General features: G+C 40.4%; 2 protein-coding genes across 7 annotated transcripts in view; one reads left to right on the forward strand and one right to left on the reverse strand.

The window, feature by feature from the left end:
- The window catches only part of rars2 (arginyl-tRNA synthetase 2, mitochondrial), an 85,132-nt gene that overhangs the window by 28,849 nt on the left and 34,525 nt on the right, over positions 1-21,758 (forward strand). For all 4 annotated transcript variants that reach the window (XR_011340713.1, XM_069887364.1, XM_069887363.1 and 1 more), the window contains exons 11-15: positions 7,306-7,401; positions 16,043-16,103; positions 17,391-17,467; positions 18,598-18,722; positions 20,124-20,191. Coding sequence is in view for 3 of the 4 variants with exons in the window: in XM_069887364.1 (XP_069743465.1) it covers positions 7,306-7,401; positions 16,043-16,103; positions 17,391-17,467; positions 18,598-18,722; positions 20,124-20,191 (427 nt within the window). In the remaining variant the exon portion in view is untranslated. The remainder of the gene's footprint in view (positions 1-7,305; positions 7,402-16,042; positions 16,104-17,390; positions 17,468-18,597; positions 18,723-20,123; positions 20,192-21,758) is intronic.
- The window catches only part of slc35a1 (solute carrier family 35 member A1), a 106,061-nt gene that overhangs the window by 16,612 nt on the left and 67,691 nt on the right, over positions 1-21,758 (reverse strand). The window lies entirely within an intron of this gene.

A 21,758-nucleotide genomic window follows, 5' to 3' on the forward strand; every position in this document is an offset into this window, starting at 1 on the left:
CATGGATAAGGTGCAGTGCCCTCGCCAGAATGGCCTGTCTATAGGAATACCATAGTATTCAGTAAGAGATATTCCCTAAAATCAAAATTTCCCTCACCCTCTATAAATTGTGCCCATTCTTTCATTGCCGCTATTATATTTTCATACTCGCTATTATATTCCCATGCTTGATATAAATTGCTGGCATGTCTTTCCCACAGCTACTACTAATTGTGCGCATTCTTTCAATGCTGCTATTATATTCTCATGCTTGCTAATATGCCAGTTCAACTTCCCCACACCCAATATTATTTGTGCGCATTCTTTCAACCTATTAAAATATTCTTGTATAGCATGCGCACACATATACCTGGTTTGTAAAATATATATATATAAATATTTTTATATATATATTTTTTTTAATGCGTATAAATACGGTAAATGGTAGAGCCCTGGGGAATGTTATCAAACAGAGACACCTAGGGATATAGGTAGAGTCTCTGAAGGTGGTGGCACAGATAGACAGGATGGTGTAGAAGGTGTTTGGCTTGTTTGCATTCATTGGTCAGGACACTGAATAGAGGAATGGAATGTCATATTAGGCCTGTGTGAGACACTGGTCAGGCTGCATTTGGAATACTGTATGCAGTTCTGGTCACTTTGCTGAAGGAAGGATGTTACATTAAACTGGAAAGGATGCCGAGAAGATTCACAAGGATGGTACCAAAACTGAAAGGTTTAAGAATAGACTGGAACTTTTTCCCTGGATTGTAGGAAACTGAGGAGTGATCTTTTAGTGCCACAGAAAACCATGCAGAGCACGGATAAAGTGAATTATCATCATTATTTCCACATGTGAGGAGAGAATAAAATGAGAGGGCATAGGTTTAAGATGAGTTGGAGAAAGTTTAAAAAGGACCTGAGGCTGTTGGAGCCAGAGGTGCCGAAGGACCTGTATCTGTGTGGTGTAGCTCCATTCCTCCAAAATTATATCACTGCTTTTTTTTTTAATTCTGCATTTGCATCAGTGTTCAAAGTCCATCCAGCCAGTGTTCTTTATTAGACTCCTCCCAAGTAGGCTTGCTTTGCCATTTTGTTGATCCTGAATCATTGATACTTTTCTAAACTTAGTCACTTCTCATTTACTGTAATTGTAATGAATACCACATGGTCATTACAACAGAGCAACAGGACCTCAGTGATCATCAGATACACAGGTATAATCATTCTATTTAATTCTTTTCACTTTGGCTCCTTTCAGATTCAACTGTTAATGTTTTGCCTCACTTCGGACGTCTAAATAAATTTAAGGACAACATTAAGAGTCTAACTCTTTGACAAAACCCAAGAACTCAGTTAACATGACGTGCGCTGCTATCAAGCAGCTGGTCAAGCCTGCCAATGGGTCAGACTCTTCTGCTTTTATAGAGTTCTTCATGACTTCTTTGTTCTTTTTCATTACCTTATCTATATCAACTATCTTAGCCTATGGTCAAGCTGGTTCTTGTTCTTATCTCAGTTTGCTGACTGCTCCGGAATCAGGCACCAGCATCTGAAGCTATTAGCTTTGATCATACATTATTTTACAACTTTCTGTCGTCATCCAAGGGGTATTGCAGTTCCTGTTACTTTGAACTCTTGGTGACCTATGGTAAGGCACCGACATTTGGAACCTGGTACATTAGTCGCACATCGTTTTACACTTTTCCATCCGCAGCCCAGGACCAGCACACACAACATATGGACATCCTGTTTTTCTGCCTCGGAAACCTGCTTGCATAAGCTTTATTCATCATTTCACTATTTTTTTTTTGATCCTTTTAAATTCATCATGGCCACTCAACCTACACACCAGGAACAATTTACAGTAACCAATTCGCCTACCATTTTGCACATCTTCGATACATGGGGACGAATAAGAGTACTCAGAGAACACCCATGTGGTCACAGAGTACACGCAAATTCCACGTAGATGGCTCAGAAAGTTAGGATTGAACCCGGCTCATTGGTGCAGGGAGGCAGTTGCTCTATTAATTGCACTACTCCATTACTTCTAAATTATTTTTATAAAATATTTATCGGGCATCCCAGACATCATTATTGTTCGGCACTCATTTTTTTAAAATCACCATCTGCTTTCTATTTTCCAGTCAATGAGCTAATGTCTCCTGCTTAAAAGCCTATAGCCACTCTGCTGGATATACAGCAGGCTGCTGTGCAAACTCATTAAATTAATTCTGCCTTCAGATTGTATATCCATTTTGTTCCTTTGTGGCACTGTATCTTTTCCTCAAGTACCATCTGGTCAAATTGAAGCAGGAGTGTGTTTCATTTGCCAATTCCCTCTGATTCCAACTCTGCCAACGTTTGATTAACAATTGCAGTTCAGATGATATTGCATGTTTACAAGTTGCAGAATAATATAGAAGGAATCTGTTGCTATGGATATGTTTGCTGTTAATGTATGACATCTTCACATTGATGGTTAAGGATGAGGTTATGGATTACATAGAGGCACATAACAAGATAGACCAAAGCCAATCTGATTTCCTTAAGGGAAAATCTTGCTTGACGAACCTATTGGAATCCTTTGAAGTGATAAAGGAATGCAGTGGATGTTGAGCATTTGGATTCTCAAGATGCCCTTGAAAAGGTGCTGCACATGAGGCTATTTCACAAGATAAGATGCCATGATATAACAGGAAACATGCTACTGTGGGTAGAGCATTGGCTAATTGGCAGGAAGCAGAGAGACTGCCTACAGGGATCATATTCGGGTTGGCTGGCAGTTGCTAGTGCTGTTCCACAGGGGTTGGTGTTGGGGGCGCTTCTTTTGATAATGTACGTTAATGATTTGGAATATGGAATGATTGGCTTTGTGACCAACCTTGCCGATGAAAAGAGGTAGGTAGAAGAGCAGGTAGTGTTGAGGAAATAGGGAGGCTGCAGAAGGGCTTAGACAGATGAAGAGAATGGACAGAGAAATGGCAAATGAAATACAACATTGAAATTTATATGATTATGCTCTTCGGTTAAAAAAAAATAAACAGGCAGACTAATTTTTAAATGGGGTGAAAATAGAAAATTCTCAGATGCAAAGGGACTTGGGGATCCTCGTGCAGGATCGCCTGAAGGTTAACATGCAGGTTGAGTCAGTGGTGAAGAAGGTAAATGCAATGCTGGCATTCATTTAAAGGGGAGTAGAATACATGAACAGGGATCTGATGTTGAATCTTTATAAGACACTGGTGAAACCACATTTGGAATATTGTGAGCAGTTTTGGGCTCCTCATTTAAGAAAGGATGTGCTGAAGTTGGAGAGGGTTCAGAGGAGGTTCACAAGGATGATTCCGGGAATGAAAGGGTTATCATATGAGGAGCATTTGACAGCTCTTGGCCTGTATTTGTTGGAATTGAGGAGAATGGGGTGGAGGGTGGTTCTCAATGAGACGGTTCAAATGTTGAGAGGTGAGGACAGAGTGGATGGATAAAGGTTGTTTCCCATGGTGGGAGAGTCTAGGACAAGGGGACACATCTTCAGGATTGAAGGGTATCTGCTTAAGATGCAGAGGAATTTCATTAGCCATAGGATGGTAATTCTGTGGAATTGGTTGTCAAAGGCAGTTGTGGAGGCCATGTCATTGTAATCTAAGGCAGAGATTGATAGGTTCTTGATTAGCCAAGGCATTGAAGGTTATGGGGAGAAGTCTGGGCAGTGGGGCTGAGTGGGGAAATGGATCAGCTCATAATTAAATAGCGGGGCAGACTCGATGGGCTGAACAGCCTATTTCAGTTCTTGTGCCTTATGGTCCAACTATAATGGCTCAGTTAGTAGAACTCATTTCTGACTTTTGCACAAGAATTTCGGCTGACACATCAGTGCAGAAGTGAAGGTGAGCTGGGATGTCTTGAGGTTGAAATGATTAAACTTGTTCATCCTCTGACCTCTTATGTGGTTGCAAGATGCCAAAGCATTATGATGAAGAATGGGAGTATTCCATTAATCAACATGGTGAAAAACCTGCATATTGTTGATTGCAAGAGGTTACTGTGGGCAGGTGTACTGCCAGAGCTAGTGTAACAGCAATGCTGCCACTGGTGTGGGCCTGGGAGAGTGGAAACATAGCACTTCTCCAAAGGGTTCAACTTCCTAATGTCAGCAGTTCCATGCAGGCATTAAACGGCCTGTTAAAGAAGTTGACTGTGCTTTTAAACTAAAATCCTGCAACCATGGGTCTGTGCCCAGAATGGCGGTGCCTGTGCTCGGGGAGCAGTGGACTGGCACAGGGCACAAAAAATGGGGAGACCCCCCCCCCGAGAAGGAGAAGACATGACATGGTGGGAGAGTAATGAGGGTCTGAGGGGTTGACAGACCCACACAAGCTGCAAGCTACGTGGTCAGGGATCCCCCCCAAGCTGAGGGAGACTGGCTCATGGGAACCAGGTACTGGAGCTAGGATTTGAAAGGGTGGTGAGAGCAAAAAGGGCTCCTGAAGGGCCTCAGGAATTGAAAGCTTCTTGATTGTGTGGGAGGTATGGTTCTAGAATCCGAGCTGCCAATGGATTGAAAAGGAGTGCAGAGGCCACCGGAGTGCTAGAGGCAAATCCATGAACACTCAGTGTCTCTGAAGGGACTCTTGTTTCTCTTTCTCTCTTACTGTATAGGGCACTGGGCAATACTAATAGTGAATCTTTGTCTGCCTTATGACAGAAATAAGGGAATTTTGTGAAATATTACATGTTCTGTATTACCTGTCCAAAAAAGCATCTTGAATGATGACTCTATTTTAAAAAGCTACAGCTTGCATACTAATTTATTTATAGCATCTTCAAGCTGTGGAAGGTGCCTCAAGTTCATGTCTTTCTGTCTGTTTTTTTTTTAAAAGGCAGAATCAGAATTTATTGCCATGAACAAGTCACAAATTTTGTTGTTTTACGGCAATATCACAGTGCAAACATTAATATAAACCACCTTACAACAATAAGCAAAAACAGTGTACGAAAAAGTAAGGCAGTGTCTTTGATTCATTAATCATTCAGGAATCTGATGGCAGCAGGGAAGAAGCTGACCTTGTGTCACTGAGTGTTCATCTTTAAGCTCCTGTACCTTTTTCCCTATGGTAGCAGATTGAAGAGGGCATGACCTGGATGGTAGGGATCCTTGAGGATAGAGGCTGCTTTCTTAAGACACCATCTCTTGTAGATGTCCTTGATGGAATGAAGGCTGGTGCCTGTAATGTTATAGGCCAAGTTAACAACCCTCTGGAGTTTTTTTCTTGTTCTGAGTGTTAGCATCTCCATACCAGACAGTGATGCAACCAGCCAGAATGTTCTCCATGGTACACCTGTAGAACTTTTCGAGAGTCTTCTGTGATGTGCAGAATCTCCTCAAACACCCCACAAAGTATAGCCGTTGCATCGACGTGGAGGCTCCAGGACAGATCCTTGGAGATGTGACACCCAGGAATTTAAGTTCTTGACCCTCTCTACTACTGAGCCCTCGATGAGGAATGGGTCATGTTCTCCTGAAATCTGCAATCATCTCCTTGGTACCTAAAGTGACATCTTCTACTTCCCATCTATTCTCAGTGACACTTCAATTTTGAGACTTTCTATTTTAAAATGAAAAATAACAGGCCATGGAATGAGGAAAATTATGTGTTTCGTTTTCAAGCAGCAAATAACGGTGAGGAGGATAGTCTTGGACTACAGATAGTGATCAACTGGTTAATTGGGCAGAGTAAAGGCTCATGGAATTTAAACCATGAAGAGCAATGAATTTTGGGGGCCTGTGGAGCATTGAGGAACAAAGAGAGCTTTGTGTAGTTTTCCATTGATCCCTAAAAAGTGATAGACAGTAGCATAGACAATAAACCATATAATTTGGTCAAGAAAATATGCACCATGTTCAAATTCTTTAGCTGGGACATAGAATGTAGAGCAGGGAAGTTAAGGTGCATCTTGTGTGCAGTTTTGCTCACAGATATAGAAAGGCCTGGGGTAGGTGTATCCTGGCTATACCAGGATATTGTCTGGGATGAGGTGTCTGAATTGTGAAGATAGAATGGACAAGCTGAGCTTGTTTTCCTTGGAGCAGAGGCGGCTAGGAGGAAATCTTGAGAGAAGTATACAAAATTATGAGGAATATAGATGGTAGAAAACCATTGAAGAGGAAAGGACATCTGAGGAGGAATGATTTTTTTTTTTACCAGAGTTTGAATAGAATCTAAAACTCACTGCCCGAGATATTGAAAGCATCATTTAAGTATGTAGCAAAGTGCTCAAATCATGAAGACATAGAGGTCCATCAAATACATGGGAGTAGTATTCATGCGAGCTCAATGGTCAGCATGGGCACGATGGACCAAAGGGTCTATTTCTATGCTGTACAACTGACGAGGGTAGACTATCGTAAATCTTTTCCAATCGCAGAAATATCTATAACCATAGGGCATAGGTTTAAGGTAAAGCATAGAGGGGGCATAAGTAAGAGTGGTTGGAGTTAGAATACACTGCCAGAGAGGATGGTGCAGGCAGCATTAAATAAGTTTCTAGATGAGGACGAATCACCAAGTAACTGGTAACTGGATTAGTGGAGATGGGAATTTGGTGGTCAGCATAGATACAGTAGGTTAAAGGACATTTTTCTATGTTGTACCACTAGTAAGATTTGAGTTGAAAAGTAATGGATAATAATGATACATCATTACTTTTTATCTTTTCTACCTGTGCAAAGTTTCACAATTCAAGTGCACACCCATGCCACTCAGGATGGAAGTAGGTGCTGCATTCTAACAAAATATAATCACTCAGATCTACTTTTGACATCTGTAATCTAATTGCATTTTTTTCTATTTGTGCCCCATAGTCCTTAATGCTGTATGTTTACAAAAAAATCCATCAAAATTTTGATTTAAGTTTTAATTCCAATATAGAGTTTGTCAAATAGAAGTTCTAAACTTCTACCATACCATTAAGAGTAGAAACATTATCTAATCTCGTTTAGAGATTCTGTTTGCCTTCTCTACTGGATCATCAAGTTCTGGTACTAAGGAGCAGAAAATTCAATCACCAGAACAGGCAATCTTACCACAGATGATGTACCTACTTCCTTGTTTGCTGTTCATCACACTTTGCTACGTTTGCAACTGCATTTGTCAAAATATAGCAAATATTGCAACTTGTGAAATATTTACATTCATTGCAAAATTCTTTAATGTTCTATGGTTGAATAGGTCTATCATGGAAGTTTCATTTTCATTATCTTTGCATTAAGAATGAGCTTTGTCCACGTTTATTAACTCCGCATCATATTTGTTTCTACAGGCAAGGAGTTGGAGTGGTTGATCTTTCGCCAACGGGTGACCTCTCTGTTTATGCTAAAGTGGTTCGAAGTGATGGGACTTCCCTCTACATGACCAGGTAATTTTTTGTTATTTTTAAGTAAATTTATTTTGATAACTCTGAATGAAAGGATTGGTAGTATTAAATAGTTATCCAGACAGCTACCCATATCTGACACTGCAATTGGGGAAACCTTATGGTGAAGTGCCAATATTTTGATCCTTTCTGTAGATTGTTGTGTTCCTTGGTCCACCTTTTAGCCTGATCTCAGTCATAGGAAAAATGCTGGATTTTAAAACTGCTTCATTAATCCATAGACTAGTTCACCTCATTTACAGCTTGTATCTATGGCAATACTGGCCTCTCCATAATCAAAGATATTTCTTTGTCAAATCCATCTCTCCTCCACCCTTTTGGCAACTTAAAAACAACTTATCTCTCTCTTTCCCAGATTTGACAAAAGGCTTTGACTTGAAACATTTACTCCATTTCCTTTCCCGCGGATAGTGTCTGACCTGCTGAGCATTAAAAATTATTGTTTCATGATGACTAATTTTAAAAGTTTGAGAAGGATTTGAAAAAATCTCAACTAATAGTAGAAATTTACAGCACTATGGTAAGTCTTTGCCCACTCCATCTATACTGGACTAAAATAGACCTAGTTAATTTCATTTCTCAGCTCTTGGCATCCTTGGGCCTGTATGTAATACTTGGCATCCTTGGCCCTGTATGTAATACTTGGCATCCTTGGCCCTGTATGTAATACTTGGCATCCTTGGCCCTGCATGTAATACTTGGCATCGTTGGCCCTGTATGTAATACTTGGCATCGTTGGCCCTGTATGTAATACTTGGCATCCTTGGCCCTGTATGTAATACTTGGCCCTGCATGTAATCTTTGGCAACCTTGGCCCTGCATGTAATCCTTGGCCCTGCATGTAATCCTTGGCCCTGCATGTAATCCTTGGCCCTGCATGTAATCCTTGGCCCTGCATGTAATCCTTGGCCCTGCATGTAATCCTTGGCCCTGCATGTAATCCTTGGCCCTGCATGTAATCCTTGGCCCTGCATGTAATCCTTGGCCCTGCATGTAATCCTTGGCCCTGCATGTAATCCTTGGCCCTGCATGTAATCCTTGGCCCTGCATGTAATCCTTGGCCCTGCATGTAATCCTTGGCCCTGCATGTAATCCTTGGCCCTGCATGTAATCCTTGGCCCTGCATGTAATCCTTGGCCCTGCATGTAATCCTTGGCCCTGCATGTAATCCTTGGCCCTGCATGTAATCCTTGGCCCTGCATGTAATCCTTGGCCCTGCATGTAATCCTTGGCCCTGCATGTAATCCTTGGCCCTGCATGTAATCCTTGGCATCCTTGGCCCTGCATGCAATCCTTGGCGCATCCTTGGCCCTGCGTGTAATCCTTGGCCCTGCGTGTAATCCTTGGCCTCCTTGGCCCTGCGTGTAATCCTTGGCCTCCTTGGCCCTGAGTGTAATCCTTGGCCTCCTTGGCCCTGCGTGTAATCCTTGGCCTCCTTGGCCCTGCGTGTAATCCTTGGCCCTGCGTGTAATCCTTGGCCCTGCGTGTAATCCTTGGCCCTGCGTGTAATCCTTGGCCCTGCGTGTAATCCTTGGCCCTGCGTGTAATCCTTGGCCCTGCGTGTAATCCTTGGCATCCTTGGCCCTGCGTGTAATCCTTGGCATCCTTGGCCCTGCGTGTAATCCTTGGCCCTGCGTGTAATCCTTGGCCCTGCGTGTAATCCTTGGCCCTGCGTGTAATCCTTGGCCCTGCGTGTAATCCTTGGCCCTGCATGCCGAGCTTCTTCAAGGGCTTTTCTGGGTACTTGTTTCAAAGTAATCTGGATCTTTTCTCCACTATGCTTTGAGACAGTGAGTTCCAGACTCATGCAGAGAGATCATTATTAGTCAACCCGCCTCTTATTCCAGTTAATTTAAATCTTCGCTTGCAATTACTGAGTTAAGTGGTAAAGGTAATATGTCCTTTCTGTTTACCCTGTCCAGCTGTTGCATAACTTTATACGCTCCTGAGTTTCCAGCTGGACTCCCTTGTTTTTTTTTGTGAATGGAACATACAGGGGCAATTTTCTAGATTGTTGGTTAGATAGCAATATAGCAACTATACTGGATCAACTTGGGTGGGAGTGTATTGTTTTGTATATGTTGAATACTAATGGGTTTTGGGGAGGTGGGTAGAAGGGAGGGAGGGAAAGGGGGACAAAAAGGGAGAAAGGGTCACGGTGTTAATTTAATGAGAAATGTGTGTACATATTTTGGTTGACATGATTCACAGTGTGAAAAATAAAAAAATTATTTAAAAATAAACTTGGGTGGGAGTGAATGCAGGTAGTTCTGGAATGCAGATTTTCAGTCCCTCAGCTGTGATGTTGTCCAGTGTCAGAATCTTTGCTGCATTCAGTGCTCTCAGCTATTTCTTCATTTTATATGAAGGGTGAAATGAATTAGCTGGAGGCTGGTTTCAGGTATGGATCTGCAGAGGTGGATGTCATTTATTATCCACAGTGTTTAAAGTCCATAAGAGTTGCACAGCACAGAAATGTGTCCTTCATCCCATCTCCTCCATGAGCTGTCTAACTGAGCTAATCTTATTTGCCTGCATTTGGATCATATCCTTCCAACACTGTCCTATCCATGGACCTGTCTAAATGTCTTTTAAATGTCAATTAATCCCACCTCTACCATTTCCTCTGGAAGCTTGTTCCAAATATGCACCACCTCTCAATGAGGGGGAAAAAAGTTGTTGCCCTTTAATCTTTACTCTCTCATAAATCTATGCTCTCTATTTTGAGATACCCATTCCCTGGCATTCATTCACCTTATCTATACACCATATTATTTTATATGTGGTTATAAAGATACTCCTTCAGCCTCCTATGGTTTAGGGAGAAAACCTCCAATCCTCTCCTTGTAACTCAAGCCCTCCGTCCCAGTAACATCTTCATGAATCTTTTTGGCCCCTTTTCCAGTTTAATGATGTCCTTCTTGAAGCTAGGCAACCAGATATGCAAACTGTCTCTCTAAACTCATGTTCCACCTTAACCAATCCCTATGCCATAAATGCTCTGTGATTAGTAAGGGATTGCTTAAGGTGGAAGCACTGTTTTAATAATACCTAATTGACTCATTATGTGTATAATTTCATAACTCCAAAGGAAATGGGCCAATAATAATTTTTCTCAAGCAAAATATTTCAGTAAGAATTGGGTCAAGAGCAGTGGTTCTCAACCTTCCCTTCCCACCCACATGCTACCTTAAGCAATCCCCTACCAATCATAGAGCACTTATGGCAGAGGGATTGCTTAAGTTGGAAGGTGAGTTTGGTGGGGGTGGGGGGGGGGAGTGCAGTTTGAAAACCACTGCTCTTGATTCTAGTATCTGCATTCTCTCTAGTGGCAATTGTAATGACCTTTTACAATTTCCAATAACCCACTTATGAAGTTTTAATTTTTCTAAATAATTTAGAGCAGTGGTTTTCAACCTTTTTCTTTCCACTCACATACCACTTTAAGTATTTCCTATGCCATAGCTGCTCTGTGATTAGTAAGGGATTGCTTGTATGTGGGTGGAAAGAAACATTTGAAAACCACTGTTTAATCGTACCTAATTGACTCATTATGTGCACCATTTCATAATGTCAAAGGAAATGGGCCAATGACAATTTTTCTCAAGCAAGATATTCCAGTAAGAATTGGGCAGTGGTTCTCAACCTTCCCTTCCCACTCACTACCACCTTAAGCAATCCCTTACCAATCACAGAGCACTTATGGCATAGGGATTGCTTAAGATAGAATGTGTGTCTAGGGCAGTTTGAAAACCACTGCTCTAATATCTTATGCATTTGTAACATAGCATTCCAAATCATGTACTCCCTGCCCTGACAGATGAAGGAAAATATGTCAAAAGCCTTTTTTACCACCGTGTCGACCAGTGTGGCCACTTTTGGGGCACTATGTTTTGTACTCCTTTGAAACTATTCTATAAACACTCTTCGGGGTCGTTCCATAATATTCCTCGTACTATTTAAGTCCTGCCCAGGTTTAATTTCCTGAAATGCAGCCCCATGTGCAAGTTAAAATCCAACTGCTGATCCTTGGCCCACTTCACCAATTAATCTGTATCCTATTATAATTTTCAATACCTTCTTCATTGTCCGCTATATTTGGTACCAATCTTGGTATCATCCAGAAGCCTGATAACCATGCCAACTTCATTGTTATCCAAACTGTTAACGTAGTTGATTAACTCCACAGGACCCAGCACTGATTCCTGTGACACACCACTGGTTCTAGTCTTCCAATCTGACTATTAGCTCCCTTCTACAACTCCAGTTCCAAGCCACTTTTGTATCCCATTGCCTTCTCTGATTAGTTGTTTAATTATTCACCTACAGTTACACCTTGATATGGCATGAATGCAGAGTTTTGATCTGAGTAGTGTTCTGCCATTTTCAGGTTCCTTCTGCTGCAATTCTTGTCCCCCTACCAAACCTTCCGCAGTCCCTGAAAACCATCTTCACTATCCACACCTCCCCCTATTTTTGTATTGTCTGCTTATTTACTAGCCCAATTTACCACTCCATCATCCAAATTATTAACAAACAACAAGGGACCCAACACTGATCCCTGAGGCATACCGCTTGTCACCGGCCTCCATCCTGACAGACACTTATCCACCATGGCTCTCTGGTATCTATCGTTTAACCACCATTGCACCCATCTGACTATCTCAACATTAATACCTAGCACCTGAACCTTCCTTACCAACCTTCCATGTGGAACCTTAACGAAGGCCTTACTGAAATCCATATATACTACATCCACTACTCTACCCTCATCGACCTTCCTAGTCACCTCCTCAAAAAATTCAACAAGATTTGTCAAACATGACCTTCCCCTCACAAACCAATATTGGGTCTCCCTAATCAGTCCCTGCCCCTCTAGATTCTTATACATATTATCTCTAAGAATACTTTCCATTAGTTTGCCAATCACTGATGTCAAACTTACTGGCTGATAATTGCTGGGCCTACACCTGGAGCCCTTTTTTAAACAGAGGAACCACATTTGCAACACAGCCTCCCTCCAGTGACTGTTGAAAAATCACTGTCAGAGCTTCTGCTATTTCCTCCCTGACTTCCCTTGAGGTCCTGGGGAAAATCCCGTCAGGACCCAGAGACTTATCCACCTTTATATGCCTCAAAAGTTCCATCACCCCCTGTTTTCCATAATTACACCTTTTGCCCCACTTATCCTACACAATTCCATATCCTTTTCCCTAGTGAATACCAACGGGAAGAACCCATTTAATATCTCCCCCATCTCATTCGGCTAAGCACACATTTGTCTGCTCTGATTCTCTAATGGACCAATTTTATTCTTCACTCTTCTTTTGCTATTCACATATTTGTAAAAACCCTTAGAATTTATTTTCACCCTGCTCACTATAGCCACCTCGTACCTTCTTTTCCCTTTCCTAATTTCTTTCTTAAGCCTCTTTTTACAATCCAAGCATCTCATCCATACCTTGTTTCTTGTATTTAATGTAGGCCTCTCTTTTATCTTGAACCAACTTTCTAATATCCTTTGAAAACCATGGCTCTCTCGAACATTTGACCCTGCCTTTTATTCTAACAGGAACATAAAGGTTCTGCACCTTCAAATTCTCACCTTTAAATGACCTCCAATTCTCTTCTACCTCTTTCCCATAAAACAAATCAGCCCAAACCACTCCTTGCAAATCCTTTCTCATTTCATCAAATCTGGCTTTCCCCCACTTAAAAACCTTAATCGTCAGACCATAATTATATTGAAACTAATGGTACCATGATCACTGGATCCGAAGTGCTCCCCAACACATACCTCTGTCACCTGCCCTGTCTCATTCCTTAACAGCAGATCCAACACTGTCCCTTTTCTAGTTGGTACCTCAACATATTGATGCAAAAAAAACTATCCTGCACACATTTTACAAATTCTAATCCATCCAGCCCTTTCACAGAATCTGTCTCCCAATCTATATTAGGAAAATTAAAACCCCTAACTAACACAACCCTGTACTTATTACAAATCTCAGCTATTTCCTTACACATTTGCTCCTCTATTTCTCACTCCCTTTTAGTTGGTCTATAATACACCCCTATAATTTTAACCTCACCTCTTCCATTTTTTAATTCCACCCATACCCCCTCCCTTGACGAGCTCTCCAATCTATCTCGCGTCAGCACCGCTGTAATATTTTCCCTGACAAGCAACACCACACCCTGCCCCCCCGCCCCTCCAATTCTATCACACCAAAATCCCAGAACATTTAGCTGCCAGTCACATCCCTCCTGCAACCACGTCTCACTAATCGCCACCACGTCATACTGCCAAGTGTCTATCCACACCTTCAGCTCATCCACCTTCCTTACAATACTTCTTGCATTAAAGTAAATGAATTTCAGAGATTTCCCACATCTTACCTTCTGCTTATCCCTATCTTTATGGACAACTCCATTGTTTATTACCATCATAGCACCAATCCCTTTCCTCCTTGATCATCTGCCTTTCCACTCCCATACTTTGTCAACATGCCTTCTCTCTTTGCTGACAAGCTTTCTCTTTGATGTTCTCCCTTATATGAACCCCTTCCCCCAACTGCACAAGTTTAAAGCCTCCTTTGTAGCCCTAGCAAATGCCCCGCCAGGATGCTGGTCCCTCTGGGATTCAGATGCAACCAGTCCATTCGGTACAGGTCCAACCTCCCCTAAAATAGGTCCCAGTGATCCAAGAACTCAAATCCCTGCCATTCCATTTAGCCACGCATTCATCCTCCACCTGATTTAATTCTTGCCCTCACTGTCGCGTGGCACAGGAAGTAATCCAGAGATTACTCCCCCTTTGCAGTCCTTCCTTTTAGTTCCCTACCTCACTCCCTATATTCATTTTTTTAGGACCACATAACTCTTCCTCCCTATGTTATTGGTACCAATATGTACACGACCTCTGGCACCAATATGTACCACGACCTCTGGCTCACTACTCTCCCCCTCCCTTAGGACATCATGGACACGCGAAGTTATATCCCAGACCCTGGCACCAGGGAGGCAAACCACCATCCAGTTTTCTTTATCACATCCACAGAATCTCCTGACCATTGAATCCTTTATAACTATTGCCCTCCTCTTCCTTTCCCTACCATCTTGGGCTACAGAGGCTGTCCTTGTGCCAGAGATACAGAATTTTGTGATTTATTTTCCTCTATTTCATGTCTTCATATTTAGATAATGAATTTCAACAATTGTCCACCTGCTCATAATATTCCTTGTCAAAGGTTGTATATATTTCAGCTCCTTTAATTTACCACAGGAAATCTCAGGTAGTGCCTTGGGGTTAAGGATGATTTTATGGAATCAATGAGGGAGCATGAACCACCTGCAGACTCTTCCACAGACTGATCAGGTTGTGGCCAACGAATGGGCCGGTGGATATTTAATGAGGTGGTCTGCTTCTTGTGCAAGACTGCCATGTGCCTTGAAGCCTATTCTTTTCTTTTTAAAATGTTTTTATTGAGTTTATTACTCGTATTAATCTAGTGAATGGCCTAACCATATCATATGTTTAACATACTTCAATTATAAATTGAAAACATAGCTACGATTCATTTCTTAACTTAACTTTATCCAAAACATTAAATCTAGGATTAGATTGAATTAACAGTTGACACAATTCTTCATAATATTATCAAAGATAACAGTGAAAAAGTCAAAGAAGAAAAAAGGTAAACCTCCAGAAAGGAGGAAAGTAGAAAAAAAAACCCCAGATGGTAAATATTTTCTTTAGTTACAAGTTGAAAATAAAATTCCCTTATAAAAAGAAAGGGAACTTATACTTCTCAAATATTAACTTGTCTTCTGAAATATGATCAATGTATATCATTTTCAATTAAACTCACATTTATCTAATTTGTCTCAAAGGAAAAAAAGGGAAAAAAAGCATATAGTCAACCCCCTCCCTCTAAACAAGGTTAAATAATATAAAATATGAATCAAATTATGAGAGTGATCCACGTCTTATGAAAATTAAGCTTTACATTTTTAATATTATATCTGATTTTATTTTCTAAACTTAGGAACGACATGACATCATGTAACCACTGAATGTGAGTAGGGCAGAGTGTTGTCTTTCCATTTCATCAAAATTGCCCGACGGTTATCAGAGAGGTAAAAGCTAAGATTCACTTTTGAGGTGAAGTCAATAATATATCCTCTTCTTGCGAAAAACCGAATAAAGAAATTAAGGTGCATGGTTCTTGAGGTGTTGCGTGTCATCTGAATGCTTCACCTCTCCACTTTGAACAGTCATGGACCAGATCTTCACAGGAGTCAGTGGAGAAATTGCCTTTTCCAGCACATTTCTGTATTGCATTTCTTCAAGGAGGCTTTGAGCACATCCCTGAATCATTTTCCTTCCCGGTCACGACTTCCCATGACAATGTTTGAAAAAGGAATGTCTATTTCAGGTGCCTGTGGTCGGGCTGAAGATGAAAGTGGCTTGCCCAATGTTGCTGGCTGAGTTTTAAAAAACACCATTTGAAATATGATGCGTGTTACTTGATTTTTAAAAAATTGTTGATTATCATTGATCTATATTGTTGAAGCATCATTGATGAGAATAACACCTGTTACTTCCCAATTTTGTTTGCAGGGATATTGCAGCTGCTGCTCATCGCATGGAGAAATACAACTTTGACAAAATGATATATGTGGTAGGTAACTAAGGAAAGATATTTGTTCTTAGGAGGGAGACATTTCTCCTTGGAGGCATGTGCTAAATCTGTAGCAGAGCAAAGGCTGCAAGTCATGCTTTGCTTCAAGAAAAAATAGATTCTTCACATTCTGCAACTGAATATCTGAAGCAGACAGGCTATGTTGTGCATTTGGTGCATTAATCCTCTGAAGAACGTTCTTTTCTTCAGAGGATTTGATTTAATTTCCTGTTTTGAGTTTCGATATTATCCGTGAAATAATAATTCAAATGAAACTTGAGCATGAAACATCTTGCCTTGAATCACTGATGCAAAATATTATGATAGCTGTCAGAATTTGTAAATCTTTCATGTTAACTGGATGTATTTGAAGTTATTAATATGCTCCATTTTCATGCAAACTTTAACAATTTACTTCTCCCACCCAAAAATATTGTCTCACTGGTGTTTGGCATAGGAGGTGGGTATTCACCCCAGCAGAACTGACACTATTCCACTTTACCACCTTATTTCTCTGTTCCCCTGTAATCAATTCATTCTCACATACCCATGAACTTGCCCATATTTTATTCTTTTGCCACTTAAAGATACAAAAGGGTGGCCAGGCAAGCTACCAGCACATCTTTGGAGCATTGTAACAGCAAAAACTTCACAGATATCACCCAAAGTCAGAATTAACCATGGATCCCAGGAGCTATAAGGCAACACCATTAACTGCTATCACCACCGAGCTTTCCTCATCTGTTTTGTTAGTTACTCCTTTCTCTGGTCACATGTGCCTCTTTTGAGTGATGTCAGGTGGACTTCTCACCTAATACATGCATGAGTTTCAGAAGGAGCCTGGGATAATGTTTCTCTTTTTTCACATGGGGAAAGCTCTCACTTCTATGACTTCATGGAACTATACTTGTGATCGGGACTGCAGTGTGCAAGGAAATGGAGATGGCTTCAATTCTGTAACACTGCACTTTCACCAAGGTTTCAATTTTAAAATCTCTTTGTTTTATATGACTACACAGTTGTTCACTACTTAATCATCTAATATCCAGCAGTAGTAAGGTTAATTTCTTGTATACCTTTCTCAAGACTTTAATCATATTTTGAAGAGATTAGGTTCATGTGATGTTACACAGGAGCTTTCCTTATTTCAACAGTTTTACCAAGCAACCTGAAACCTATTGCTTTCAATTTGATTATTCTGGAATGTGCCACAAAATTAAGGGCCCAGTGGCTTTTTGCTGTGAATTGTTGTTCATTTTTTACATTGATAGCCCTTATAATTTTCAGACCGCTAAGGAACAATGCACACATTTTGAGCAACTGTTTGAAGTGCTAAAAATCCTGGGCTTTAACTGGTCGGAACGGTAAGTCCTAACACAGTAGCCTGGTATGGGAGGCTGTTTTGGACTGGGTAGGCTTGTATTCTCTATAGTTTGGAAGAAAGAGATGCTACTTGATGGAAATGTGAAATATTCTGAAGCATCTTGATGAGTTGGGTGTAAAGAAGATATTAAAGATTGTGGGAAAATTTTAAATTAAGAATGAGAGATTGCACATTTAAAACAGTTGAAGCTAATCTTTTCCTCACCGAAGTCTAAGAGACTTTGGAACTCTTTCTTCAAAGGGCAGTTAAAGCAGTCTTGGAATATTTTTAATTCAAGCTTATCCACTCTCCATTATTGGCCTCTGGAAAGGGGGACCAATTTGACATAATTTAAAATTTCTTGGGCCTTGTTTGTAACTGAATTTTGATATGTTGGGGCAATGTTCAAAATTATTATTCTCTTGCCATATGTGCCATTCTAGCACATTCTAGAATACCTTAATATATGTCTTTTAAGGTGGGCTTTAACGTAGTCATTAGCTTGCAGATTTGGTTCAAAATTCAGATTTATTGTCAAGATTACATGCATGACATCACACACAACCCTCTGATTCTTTTTCTTTCAGGCCAGGCAGAATATCTAATTACCAGCAACTGTAAACTGTACTCGAGATGAAAGAAATGTAAACAAACTGTGCAAATACAGAAATATAGATTCAGTAATAAAAAATGAACAAAATAAGAGTCCTTATTCTCTGAATGAGCCTGTTATTTAGGAGTCTGATGGTTGAGGGGTAGCAACTATTCCTGAACCTGGAGGTACAAGTTTTGTGGCTCCTGAACCTGGCTCAGGCAGTCATTCCGGCAGTGTAACCTAAAAACTACTGGTAAATAAAAAGAGAAAATACAGTGTCTTGTGGGATAAATTGTAGATGCGCCAGAATTTTCATGATCAATATAATTAAATAAATTCTTTGACTTCGTATTTATATTTTAACAAATTTATTTTAAAAGTAACTTGTACTTGTTCAGTTAGTTGCAACCATAAAACAAATTAAGGGAGTGGCAGAATATTTGCAAATGTGCAATTTGTTCCTGAAATGTTCAAGTCATCTTTCAGTTAATAATATTTGGAAAAACTCAGACTGGTTTCCATTTCCCTGCTTCCAGCTGTCAGCATGTATCCTTTGGGATAGTGAAAGGAATGAAAACTCGGAAAGGAGATGTTGTTTTCCTAGAAGATGTTCTGAATGAAGCACGCTCTAGAATGCTGCAAAACATGGCTGCCTCAAAAAGTGAGTACACAGCTGCTAGAGCATGCCATTTAAAATCTGATTCCTCTTACGAGGATTATTTCCTTACCTAATGAATAGAACCCCAGGAATAGAACCAACTGGTGCCTGAGCTAACAGGGGACCTGCAATGCTACTAATGAGTTATTCTGGAATAAGAGGATTTTAATTTGTACAGCTCCATAAAATTCTAGATATTTTTATTGTGTAATAAAACCGATGTAATATTACACGAAATTTCCAATACTGTGCTGTGAGGTAGACAAAGATTCACCATTAACAAATTGCCCAGCACCCCTTACAGTCAGAGAAAAAGAAGCAAAAAAGAGTCCCTTCAGTGTCACTGAGTGTCTATAGTTTTGCTTGCAGCACTCCTGCAGCCACACAGACTTCAGTCCAAACCATCGGCAACCCGAGCTCCAGATCAAAACTTTTGACACAGTCAGGAACCCCTCAGCACCCCTGTGCAAATCCTATGATAGTCCCAAGGCACTCTGCAGACATCAAAGATATGTAATTGCTATTGTATAATTGCTACTTTTTCAACAGGAAGTTCCCACAGCAGCATTATGCAGATGACTGGATGGTCATTTCCTGTGAAGTCGACTCAGAGAGAGAAATTCCACTGGCCATTGAGGACAATTCCTTGGGCACTGTTTTAAAAGGCAGAGATTTTTGCTGATCATATGATGTGGCTGGCAGGACCATGGTTTAGTACTTCCACCCAAACAAATGGCTCCTCTCAAAATGCAACGTTCCTTCTGTACTAACATCAGTGTAGATATTTACGCTGAAGACATTACAATGGGAAATGAACTATAGCTTTCTGATATCGAGATAACATTGGTGCACATTGAGCTGCAGCATTATGCTCATGAAGCATCTGATGAATGAAAGATCATTGATCTGAGATGCTCTCTCCACTAATGCTGTCTAATCTGTCTTTCTTCAACACTTAGTTTCTATTTCAAGGTTTTGACATTTGTGATATTTGTAGCCTGCTTCAGTACTTCGTTATAGAAAAATTCATACCAAAAATCTAAATTTCTACTGCACATCATGCAAAAGGAGATATTTTGGAGACTTGGCTATGGACATATGTTATTTTACTAACCATGGTTTAAGCTTTAGTGCTTTACAAAGATAATGCAAGTCCAAAATGTAACAAAATTATTGCAATTAAGACAAGTAATTACAGGATTTAATAAGTGAAAATATGTAGGTAAACTGTATGAGGTTGTTCCACAACACTTAAATATCACACAGTAACACTTCCTTGTGTTTCTAAATTGAAGACAGACCACTTGTTAATCTTTCTGAGGTAGTGATTTACCTGTGCCAGGATAACCTCTCGATAGTTTCTCATAGATGATTTGAATATAATCCTTTATTTCTGTTCTGAAGCAACAAAAGAACTGGAAGATCCAGCGAGTACAGCAGAGAAAGTGGGTGTGGCTGCACTTATTGTTCAGGTAATTTCTCATTAGGCCATTCATTGTGTTGCAGCAGATGGATGTTTCTTAATTAGTTTATCACTATTCCTTTTTAAGGTTAAAATATTTTGCTGGTGTATTCTGGGGATTAGGCTCAACAATAAAATGATGGATGGACCTTGTATCAGAAAATCATAGCCTGAGTATTATGGATTTATCTTTAACTTTAGTTATTTTTGCACCATGTAGTAATTGCAAACCTGTACAAAGGTTGAGCAACGAATAGCCAAAACTCCACCCATAGTTGTTTGTAATTTGATACCCTGAGGTGTATGGACATCATGAACAACAGGATTATCCATTGGCTGACTCTGCTCACTGCTCTTATATGAGGAAAACACCTGCTAGTGTCCTTGCCGATAATTCACTTAATGGTTGGCAGGATTGGAAGAAGACTTTCTCTGACTTTACTGGGTCTAACTTGAGCACTCACTTGCCTCTCGGAACCAAAAAGAAGCTGGTTGCCCAAGATCTAGTTCCCTCTTTAGAAAAAAAAAATATGGCCCTCAGCTCACTTTATAAGGGGCATGACAAAAGGAAAAGAGGAAGAACATCTTCAGGGCATGGATTAGTATGTTCCTTGGGCCAATTATTTTTTTCATTTAACTTTTATTGATGCAGCACAGTAGATGGACCCAAGTCGCCCAGTAACCAATCCCGTATATTTTGGAGAGTGGGAGGAAACTGGAGCACCCGAGAAAATCCATGCAGGTCATGGGGAGAATGTACAAAGTCCTTACAGACAGTGCTGGCTACAAGCCTGAGTTATTGGCGTTGTAAAAGCATTACTGTGCCCATGAAATAAAAGCCAAGTTTGTGCAAATACCCACTCCTGGAATTGATCCATGCATCCATGATGTCGGAGACCTTGTTATAGGTGGACAAAACTGTGGGGTGTCCCTGGATGCTACCATTGCACACCTGAATCTATTGGTTTGGCCTGTTTTTACAGCCATTTTGACCCATTTTTACTTGTGATTGCCCTTGTAAAGATTCTGGCATTTAGATTTTTTTAATATATGAGAATCTAATCTTCACAGTATTTCCCAAATGATAACAAAAACATTACAATAACAAAAGCGATGCAGTTCCTGGCTCACCGCTCAGTGTACTTTCACATTTTTCTTCCAGTTTAGTATTGTGGTGCAAATGCACTTAAAGGATCCATTGTCAGCACCACAGCTTTCGTACTCTACTGCTGCTATTAAATTTGCACAAAAGTTTAAATGAGTTTAATTCTGAAAAAAGATATGTTTTGGAAATAAGAACATCAATAAAATCAGGAGTTGGCAATTTGGCCCCTTATGCCTGCTCCATGATGTCTTTTAGCTCAGAATCACTTTCTTGCACTAACCCTATATCCCTTGATTCCCTTAATATTTAAAAGCCTATTGATTTCCCTCCATGTTTCCACTGCCCTCTTGAGTAGTAAATTTTGTGGAAATTTTGTAAGTTTTGTGGAAAATATATCCAACATACCTTTTCATCCTCTGACCTATGTTTTAGACCCTCTGGCCACCAGAACCATCATACTGACATTTGCCCT

This window comes from Narcine bancroftii, chromosome 6, assembly GCF_036971445.1.
Source record: "Narcine bancroftii isolate sNarBan1 chromosome 6, sNarBan1.hap1, whole genome shotgun sequence".
NCBI lineage: Eukaryota > Metazoa > Chordata > Chondrichthyes > Torpediniformes > Narcinidae > Narcine > Narcine bancroftii.